Here is a 10,969-nt window from a genome sequence, read left to right as displayed (position 1 = left end):
CATATATTTATGTTAGCTCACCACCAAATACAAAAGTGGACAGACACGTATGAATATGATTATGATGTATGAATTATGATTCAAGTAGCATGCACAAGCCAACCGAAATAAACTAAAACCAACCTAAAGAACCCAGAAAAAACTACCTCAGATGACAGTCATATAACATGTTACACAATAAATCTATGTTTTGTTCATAAAAAGTGCATATTTTAGCTATAAATCAGTTTTACATTGATGCTACCATAAATGCTACCACATAGCTACAGTCTGAATCCAGACGGGAGTAGCCAGAGAAAATACAGACACAAACGTCGACTACTAATTACACCTCATAAAACATTTCAGAAAAACATATGGTGGATAGCTAATGAAAGACAGATATCGTGTGAATAAAGCCAATATTTCCGATTTTTGAAGTGTTTTACAGCGAAAACACAATATATCGTTATATTAGCTAACAACATAAGCTAGCATAAGGCAGCACTGATTCTAGTCAAGCGCTAGCCTAGCACAGTTAGCACAGTTAGCATTGAACAGTTCGACAGATATATGGAAAAGCATCCCAAATTGGGCCCTTATCTTTGTTGATCTTCCATCAGAATGTTGTAACAGGGTCCAATGTCCAGTACAGTCTTTAGTTGGGTTCCAGAACGAACTATTTCCCTCTTTGGTTAGCAAGCACAATGGCGCTAATCGGCTAACGTGCGCCGCTAATCTGTCTTTCTTCAAAACATTCTTCCGTCGCATCACATCTAAAGTCCAGAATAAATTGCAATAATATAATTAAAGTATATTGAAAAAACATACTTTAGGATGATTTTGTGACATGTATCAAATAATATCGAAGTCAGAGATCATATTCACCTTAATCGACCTTCTTCCAGTAGCCGAGACCAAATTCTGCTTCGCGCCCGGAATTTTTTTTTAACTGCGCAGGTCTCACAAGAAGGTGTGGTATTCAGTCCATGGACGAGATATTCGACTCCTTTCAATTCTCACTTCCGCATTACACCCTGATGAAGGCGTATGACGTGTTTCTACGGTCCTAAGTGTAATGACCATTTATAGACAAGGTCTTAAAGAGACACATCGCATTTTGGAAATCTCAATTCGGCTGGGAAAATGGCTGTAAAAATATTTCTGTTCACCTTAGAGAAATAATTCAAACCTTTTTAGAAACTATAGACTGTTATCTATCCAACAGTAGTAAATATATGCATATTGTAAAATAAAAAATTTCTTAAGAGGCCGTTTGAAAATGTGCACATATTTTCCAGTTTTTTCAATATTCACCCTGCAGCCTGAAGAAGTTTTAAGTGTCAGCCATTGTTGCCATTAACACTAGTTAGTACTAGTTTGTCCACCAGAGGGCATCTATGAGAATCATTTGACTGTTTTTAATATTGGCTGGACGAGCGAATTTAAAAGCTTTTCTGTAAGAACATAGTATGTGGGATTGATTTTAAGAAATGTAGCTTAATTAATATTATGGTGTTTCTATAATATTATAGAATATTATGTCTACCCGCAAAACACCACTCTAAACATCAACAGTGAAGAGGCGACTCCGGGAGGCTGGCCTTCTAGACAGAGTCCCACTGTCTAGTGTCTGTGTTTTTTTGCCCATCTTAATCTTTTCTTTTTATTGGCCAGTCGGAGATATGGCTTTTTCTTTGCAACTCTGCCTAGAAGGCCAGCATCCCGGAGTCGCCTCCTCACTGTTTATGTTCAGACTGGTGTTTTGCAGGTACTATTTAATGAAGTTGCCAGTTGAGGGCTTGTCTGTTTCTCAAACAAGACACTAATGTACTTGTTCTCTTCCTCAGTTGTGCACCAGGGCCTCCTACTCCTCTTTCAGAAGGAATGGTAAATTGCGTATCAATAAATAAACAATGTGCCATGGAATCGGTACATCGAAAATATCTTCCCAACTATTTTGAAATCTATATGGCACAGCTGTCAATTTTGGGGTATTTAAATGAAACTGGTGTATATTTTTATTTATCACAATTTTGATCTTTAATGCAGTTCCTTAATTTTTCCCCCTTCCACTTGATTATAGTTCCAATTGATAAAGTAATTTCTCATTTATGTTCTCCGAATTCATATTCATTATATAAATTGGCCCTTTTAATTTTGTTGAACATTTGTTGAATATTTTTTGCTCATAGAGTATAATTTAAACAGGTCGCTAGGTGTAGGCAAAACCACAAGCAAATAGGTAAACTATTTGAGATTTTTCCACAAATAGACAGGTATTTTCATCAAGGACACGTTGTTTGCAGAGTCCACAAACAGGAGCTGGAGTTCCAGAGCTCACAGGTGTGCCTGGCACGGACTCCATCTCGTTCCCAGGTCTAAAATGAAGTACCTCAACTCTCTGATCCAATGTGAAAAGGAGAGCAGGGTTCTTACGGGAATTCACAGTAGGTGAAAAGGGGAACTATTTGGCTCAACCAATGGTATGACTGGGTGAAATCACAAGCTGTGCAACCAAGTAGGGAATGACTGGCTATCCTTGTTGCCGCTTCAGCCCAGCATGATCTGGCTTAGCCTTACTGCTGAAGTTGACTGGTGAAGGTAAAATTTCAGGTCTTGGAATGGTCCGGTTTGATTCCTTATTACCCACGCACACAATTTTGGTTAAGCTTAGACTACCACTCAAAGATGACACACAGGAAGCTTCGGGTAGAATGTTCAATACAAAAACGTGATTTACATAATTTCCCATGAGCCTCAAGGGGGAGGGCGTAGAAGTGGTCCTTTCCAATGTACTACATCTAGCCCTTAGATGTGTTCTGTGGTAATCTCTGCACTGCAAATTACATAGAGCATCACACATTCTACAGTAAAAATAGTAGCCTATACCACACCATTACAGACTGCATGTTTACGTGACTGAACTACTGGTGTTCAATATGGTTTTCTGGACATAACGACAGGTGTCCCGCAGGTGTCAGTTCTGGGTCCTGTACTGTTTACATTGACTTGTCTGTAAAACTATTGTAATCTGCACTTGCATGATACTGTTATGTATGCTATTTCCCCCACGGTTGACCAAATCAAAGTGTATTTGTCACGTGCGCCGAATACAACCTTACAGTGAAATGCTTACTGACAGGCCCTAACCAACAGTGCAATTTTTAAGTAAAAAATAGGTATTAGATGAACTATAGATAAGTAAATAAATAAAAACAACAGTAAAAAGACAGTGAAAATAACAGCAGCGAGGCTATATACAGTAGCGAGGCTATATACAGGCACCGGTGAGTCGGGCTAATTAAGGTAAACTGTACCTACATGTACATAGAGGGGTTGGCAGTAGGGGGGTGGCCGGGACACAGTGCAGATAGTCCAGGTAGCCAATGTGCGGGGGCACCGGTTATTCGGGCTAATTGAGGTAATATGTACATGAATGTATAGTTAAAGTGACTATGCATAGATGATTAACTGAGAGTAGCAGCAGCATAAAAGAGGGGTGGGGGGGGGGGGGGGGTGGCGGGACAAAATGCAAATAGTCTGGGTAGCCATTTAATTACCTGTTCAGGAGTCTTATGGCTTGGAGGTAAAAGTGGTTGAGAAGCCTTTTTGTCCTAGACTAGTTGCTCCGGTACCCCTTGCCATGCGGTAGTAGAGAGAACATTCTATGACTGGGGTGGCTGGGGTCTTTGACAATTTTTGGTCCTTCCTCTCACACCCCCTGTTGTAGAGGTCCTGGATGGCAGGCAGCTTAGCCCCAGTGATGTACTGGGATGTACACACTACCCTCTGTAGTGCCTTGCGGTCGGAGGCCGAGCAGTTGCCTTACCAGGCAGTGATGCAACCAGTCAGGATGCTGTTGATGTTGCAGCTGTAGAACCTTTTGAGGATCTGAGGACCCATACCAAATCTTTTTAGTTTCCTGAGGAGGAAATAGGCTTTGTCCTGCCCTCTTGATGACCAAGCTCTGAACTACAGTCTGCCTTTCTATTACGGAAAAACTTTATTAACATGAAATAATTATTGAATTTAGGTCAAAATAAGTTTGAGAATGCATTCAAAATAACTGATTTAAGCATATGTTCTTTGGATGGTGTCCATACTGATCATGTCGCTGCTTACAAATATCTGGATAGATGAAAAGCCGTCTTAAATCATATTGTGATGTTCGCGCGTACAAATTGATTCCACAACAAGGATATTCGTTCAGGTGGTTTACTGATGATCAGCTTCTAAAGTAAATAATAGATAGCACTAAAACTGTCTCATACAGAGTGTGCGCTTGTCATCACTGGCACAAAACGGGGAGATCCATCATCCATGCAGTGAGATACCAGCCAATCTACAATAGGCAACCGTGGCAACATAACATTAGTGAAGAGACCTGCACTCCATCCCACAACAAGCTTTTATAGCTGCCTTATGCAAATGACTCAACACTTCCGCATACTTGACTGGGTGGCGAGCACTACACTCCCCTCTTAACAATGCTGAGTCCTTTCAGCAAACAGTTTAATAGACTACAGACAATATTTCACTACAGTCAATATCCTAACGCCTAAACTTGTCATTTTACAGTAAACATGAACTACAGTGCAATAATTTGTCATTTAAGTACATCAACAGTATGTTTCTTTGTGTCACAACAGTCTTTCCAGAGTTAGCCCTGTAGCGAGCAGATCTTTTTTTACACCTTCCTCTCAAAGTCATTGTCTACATCTCTTCAGTCTCTCAGACATAGTGTTTGGTGGGGCTGTGAGCTGCACGTTTGGTTTTGCTCTTCGGCGCCGGCATTGTGCAGCAGGTCTAGTGGTGTGGTGCGGCCCTTTGTGTGAGGAGTGGCAGGTCCTTCCAAAACATCAGTGTGGGAATAGGAGGGTGTAACATTGGGAGACCTTACGTGTGAATCTTTGCTTGTGGGGGCAGCTGGTGCTTCAGAGTCCCTCTCCAGGTTGATTATTGGAATCAGGTGTGTTAGCTGGGGCTGGGGCAAAAGTCTGACGCCACTCAGGCCCCGAGGACTGGAGTTGCCCATCCCTGTAATAAAAGATACTTTGAAGCAGGGCTCTCCAACCCTGTTCCTGGAGAGTGACTTCCTGTAGGTTTTTGCTCCAACCCCAGCTGTAACTTACCTGATTAATCTTATCAACCAGTTAATTATAATAATCAGGTGTGCTAGATTAGTGTTGGATTGAAATCCTACTAGATGGCAGGAATAGATTTGGAGAGCCCTGCTTTAAAGTATTGACAGCTGTGCAGCTGTGTAACATGTCTGGAAGATCATTGTGTAAATCAAACAAGGGGTGGTCAAACTAAGACAAAAGGATACAAAATGGCAGTTCAGTGACACAGTGGTTGTTGTTAACATGTAAGAATTGTCAAGAAATATATAACGTAGAGGGGAAAAAAAGAAATCGCAATCAAAATAGAGAACAATGGAGTTTTGTATTAAAATCCTTCTGCTTTTTACTATAAGCTGTTCAGCTAAAGTTGAGAAGATTTTTCGGGGCGAAGAATCACACAGTCAAGCCGCACATGCCCCTGGGAGATTTGTTCCACAGTACAGGCCTGCACCAGAACCAGCCAGCTTTCAACCAAGGCCTGTGCAATGGCCCGCCAGGGTCCAGACACCGACGCAAGTTCAAAAACCTTTCCTCCAGGCAAAGCAGACCTTCAATGAGCCTTTGACCTGGAGATATCCTGAAGATCCAGTCAAAGAGGTGCAGTTGGCTATTGATGAGCAGAGCCCGCTGCCTGTGCCTGCCAGTAGCGTTGCAGTTCAATGTGGGGAGACTACTGCTCGTGTGGAAGTCAAGAGAGATCTGCTCGGTATCGGCCAACTCATTCACCCAGCGGATCTTACTTTGGGAGGCTGTGCTGTCACTGGGGAGGATACTTCCGCTCAAGTTCTGATCTTTGTCACTGAGCTGCACGAATGTGGCAGCACTCTGACGGTAACATTGAGCATTAGCGTCGTTATGACTTTTCTAGGTTGACTACCATTGATTTTCTGACAATGTCGTTTGCTGCTCTGATTCCAGATGACTGAAGACTCACTTGTCTATGTCTTCACACTCCGTTATACACCAGCCACCCTGGGCAGCAGCCCCATTGTTCGGACTAGAGAAGTGGTGGTCTGGGTTGAGTGCCACTATCAAAGGTAAGTTGACTACACCTGCGTTGTGGAGTTTTTTTAAATGTGTTTTGTCAGTTCAATCAACTTTGGATACACTTCCTTGGCCATTTGGTTTCACATTTAAAGACTCCTTTACAGAAATCATGATGTGAGCAGTGATTCAGTGAAGCCCACCTGGAATCCCTATGCCTCCACTAAGGTTGCAGAGGAGCTCCTCTACTTCTCCCTGAGACTAATGACTGGTGAGTAACGGCTTGTCCTTGCCTTATTGGCATTGCTCTTGACTTAAGTGCTGTCTCTGCACTTGTTTGTAAACTATGGTGGTGCCAATTGAGGTAGGGGTGAGGTGGCTACCCCAGAGTACAAAAGGATGGCAGTTATATTTGCCATGAGAACCACACTGCTGATAAACTAAAGCAGGGTTTGACTTGGAATGAGTACTAGACTGTTGCCTTGTCTTCGCAGACAACTGGCAGTTGGAGAGACCCAGCAAAGAGTACGTCCTTGGAGATAATATTAACTTTGAAGCTTCTGTCGTCCAGTTCTACCATGTGCCCCTCCGAGTCTTTGTGGACAACTGTGTAGCCACAGTCATCCCAAACACCAACACTGTCCCAAGATATGCCTTCATCGAGAACCGTGGGTGAGTATCCTTTGTAAGGTACTTGATCTAGTTCAAATACTTTTTGCTTTAATATTTTGCTGAAGATGGGCATTTCACATTTCCCCACCCCCCACCTGCCCGCCCACTCAGGCTTCAGCTACACAGCCATCTTGAATGGCATCCCTCCAGAGTTTCAGCAGTGTAGGTAGTCTAATTTTTATATTTTTGTGCCCTTCAGTTGTCTGGTCGACACCAAGCTGACAGGCTCCAGGTCCCAGTTCATACCTCGCACCATGGATGACATGCTCCAGTTCCAGATAGAAGCCTTTAGGTTTCATGTTGTGAACACTGGCTCGGTGAGAAGTTAATCCTGAGATCTTCTGCAAATTAGCTTTGGAATGTCCCAATTATAGAATTGTCTGTTTTGATGAACTTCAATCAAAAATGCTATGCCCAATATGGCTGGTGTTGTACCCAACATGACGTTGCTTTGAATTAGTGTCTAATCTACTAATTCTTATGTGGTACCAATGCTGAGACTTACACAAATTCCAACAGCTATACATTACCTGCCTCCTGAAAGCCACAACAGCTTCAGCCCCTATTGATCATGAGAACAAGGCTTGTTCCTTCTCGAATGGGTAAGTCTGGGTATATATGGCAGGGTGTGCACTTTGCTTGTACATACTATATGCAACACTGTTTTCCATAGATGGAGCGAGGCCAGTAGGAAAGACCAGGTGTGTGGCTGCTGTGACACAGACTGTGGCTTGAGAAGGGAACCGGATCCAGGTACATGTGCACTGCTGTCCAGTGTTTGTCATTCCTGTTGATTGCCTAGGGTGCACATTTTTGTCCTAATCAAGTACCTACAAGGCCTCCCGGGTGGCGCAGTGGTCTAGGGCACTGCATCGCAGTGCTAACTGCGCCACCAGAGTCTCTGGGTTCGTGCCCAGGCTCTGTCGCAGCCGGCCGTGACCGGGAGGTCCGTGGAGCGACGCACAATTGGCATAGCGTCGTCCGGGGTAGGGAGGGTTTGGCCGGTAGGGATATCCTTGTCTCATCGCGCTCCAGCGACTCCTGTGGCGGGCCGGGCGCAGTGCGCGCCAACCAAGGGGGCCAGGTACACGGTGTTTCCTCCGACACATTGGTGCGGCTGGCTTCCGGGTTGGAGGCGCGCTGTGTTAAGAAGCAGTACGGCTGGTTGGGTTGTGCTTCGGAGGACGCATGGCTTTCGACCTTCGTCTCTCCCGAGCCCGTACGAGAGTTGTAGCGATGAGACAAGGTAATAATTACTAGCGATTGGATACCACAAATTGGGGAGAAATGGGATAAAAAAAAATTAAAAAAAGTACCTACAGACTTGATTCACCTTAGCCCTTGGCTGTATTCTGTTAGTGCTGGGCTGGAATAAAGTGCACCCTCTGCGTAAAGTATTTTCTGTCGTTTTTGCTAGCTGTTGGTGTCGGCTAATGGATCCTAATAAATCAAATCAGGATGGTTTTCTGCTCTTCCTAGGTTTCCGGTGGGAGCAAGAGGCGTCGCTTGGTCCTCTCAACGTCAAAGAAAAGCTTCTTGACTGATGTTCTATTTAATCATTTGGATTGACTTTCCTGCTGAAAAAATACATTATGGATGATTAAAAAATATGGATTTGAAGGGTTTTGTCTTGAGTTTTTTTTCATGAGCTTTTGTAACATAACTAGGTCTAAAATGAAGTACTTATCTTTTTGCTTGCTAGCTACTCTGACAGTTTAACAAGAGGTGGTAGCTAAGCTTGTTAACAAACAAATTGGTGAATGTGATAAACGGCTACCTAGCTAGGTTACTGTGGCTAGCCAAAAAGAGCTTGTTTTGGAAGTTCTTTAAGTATTTTTACCATAGGCTTTTAACATTCAAAGCTACTGGCAAAAGTCTGTGGCAGGCAATGTCACCTTAGCTTGCTACAGAACTTCTGCGTTATTGGTGGTACTTGTCTTATCAGCCTACACCACTGCACAAACCTGTTACTATGACAACTAGTGTAGCATTGTCAACAAATGACTGCATTCTGACATGTCCAATTTGGTTATTCGCAACTTGTTTGGACAGTCTGTAGTCTGATTTGAGCATAAAAGCCTGCAGTGTGAATACGGCTTTAGACTATTACAATCACGACGTATCTTAACCTTTTAATACCAAAATATGACTTGCACAATTTCCCATCAACCTCTGGGGGAGGGCATAGAAGCAGACCTTCCCAAAGTATTGTAGCTAGCCCCTAGAAAATGTCCTGTGAATCGCTGGACTGGAACTTTGCAAGTTACGTTAGAGCGTCACACATTCTATAGTAAGAATAGTAGCCTATACCACACCATTGCAGGCTGCACTGAACTACTGGTGTTGAATACGGTGTTCTGGTCATAAAGAAAAGTGCGGCTGGCTTCTGAGTTAAGTGTGCATTGTGTCAAGCAGTGCAGCTTCATTGGGTTGTTTCGGATGGACAAATGGCTCTCAACCTTCGCCTCTCCTAAGTCCATACGGGAGTTGCAGCGATGATACAAGACTGTAACTACCAATTGGCTACTGAAAAAGGGGGTAAAAATATTAAAAAGGATTCAGACCCTTTGCTATGAAACTTAATTGAGCTCAGGTGCCTCCTGTTTCCATTGAACATCCTTGAGAGGGTTTTTCAACTTCATTCGAGTCCACTTGTGGTAAATTCAATTGATTGGACATGATTTGGAAAGGCACATACCTGTCTATATAAGGTCTCACAATTGACAGTACGTCAGAGCAAAAAACAAGCCATGAGATCGAAGGAATTGTCCGTAGTGCTCAATGACAGGATTGTGTTGAGGCACAGATCTGGGGATGTGTACCAAAAAATGTCTGCAGAATTGAAAGGTCCCCAAGAACACAGTTGTCTCCATTATTCTTAAATGGAAGAAGTTTGGAACCACCAAGACTCTTCCTAGAGTTGGCCCTCCGGCCGAGCTGCGCAATCGTGGGTGCAGCTGCAGCTGTACATAGTCCATCGGTATATAGCCCACCCAATTTACCTACCTCATCCCCATACTGTTTTCATTTATTTACTTTTCTGCTCTTTTGCACACCAGTATCTCTATTTGCACATGATCATCTGATGATTTATCACCCCAGTGTTAATCTGCTAAATTGTAATTATTCGCTCCTGTGGCCTATTTATTGCCTACCTCATGCCTTTTGCACACATTGTATATAGATTCTCTTTTTTTTTCTTTTTTTCCCCTACTATGTTATTGACTTGTTTATTGTTTACTCCATGTGTAACTCTGTGTTGTTTGTTCACACTGCTATGCTTTATCTTGGCCAGGTCGCAGTTGCAAATGAGAACTTGTTCTCAACTAGCCTACCTGGTTAAAGGTGAAATAAAATTTTTAAAAAGGGCCTTGGTAAGGGAGGTGACCAAGAACCTGATGGTAACTCTGACAGAGCTCTAGAGTTCCTCTGTGGAGATGGGAGAACCATTCAGAGGGACAACCATCTCTGCAGCTTTACACCAATTAGGCCTTTCTGGTAGAGTGGCCAGACGGAAGCCACTCCTCAGTGAAAGGCACATGACAGCCCGTTATGAGTTTGCCAAAAGGTACCTAAAGACTCGCAGACTGTGAAAAACAAGATTCTCTGGTCTGATGAAAGCATGATTGAACTCTTTGGCCTGAATGCCAAGAGTCGTGTCTGGAGGAAACCTGCCACCATCCCTACAGTGAAGCATGCTGGTGGCAGCAACACAGAATTTTTTCAGCGGTAAGGACTGGGAGACTAGTCAGGATCGAGGCAAAGATGAACGGAGCAAAGTACAGAGAGATCCTTGATGAAAACCTGCTCCCGAGTGCTCAGAACCTCAGACTGGGGTGAAGGTTCACCTTCCATCAGGACAACGACCCTAAGCACACAGCCAAAACAATGTAGGCGTGGCTTCGGGACCAGTCTCTGATTGTCCTTGAGTGGCCCAGCCTGAACCTGGACTTGAACCCGATCAAATATCTCTAGAGAGACCTGCAAATAGCTGTGCAGCAACACTCCCCATCCAACTTGACAGAGCTTGAGAGGATCTGCAAAGAAGAATGGGAGAAACTCCCCAAATACAGGTGTGCCAAGCTTGATGTGTCATACCCAAGAAGACTTGAGGCTGTAATCACTGCCCAAGGTGCTTCAACAAAGTACTGAGTAAAGGGTCTGAATACTTATGTAAATGTCATATGAGGGGTTTTTGTATATAAAAT

General features: G+C 43.4%; 1 protein-coding gene across 1 annotated transcript; it reads left to right on the top strand.

Moving 5' to 3' along the window:
* The first annotated feature begins 5,268 nt into the window (after nt 1-5,268).
* Nucleotides 5,269-8,381, top strand: LOC129855027 (zona pellucida sperm-binding protein 3-like). The gene is made up of 8 exons (XM_055922277.1): nt 5,269-5,936; nt 6,024-6,142; nt 6,257-6,360; nt 6,584-6,761; nt 6,961-7,078; nt 7,281-7,363; nt 7,435-7,514; nt 8,241-8,381. Exons 1-8 carry the CDS (start codon nt 5,418-5,420, stop codon nt 8,303-8,305), a joined length of 1,266 nt encoding a protein of 421 aa, XP_055778252.1. The 5' UTR covers nt 5,269-5,417; the 3' UTR covers nt 8,306-8,381.
* The last annotated feature ends 2,588 nt before the right edge of the window (nt 8,382-10,969 follow it).

Source organism: Salvelinus fontinalis, chromosome 5 (genome assembly GCF_029448725.1).
Source record: "Salvelinus fontinalis isolate EN_2023a chromosome 5, ASM2944872v1, whole genome shotgun sequence".
Taxonomy (NCBI): Eukaryota; Metazoa; Chordata; class Actinopteri; order Salmoniformes; family Salmonidae; genus Salvelinus; species Salvelinus fontinalis.
Note: the sequence above shows the minus strand (reverse complement) of the source record. Positions and strands in the feature narration are given on the sequence as shown.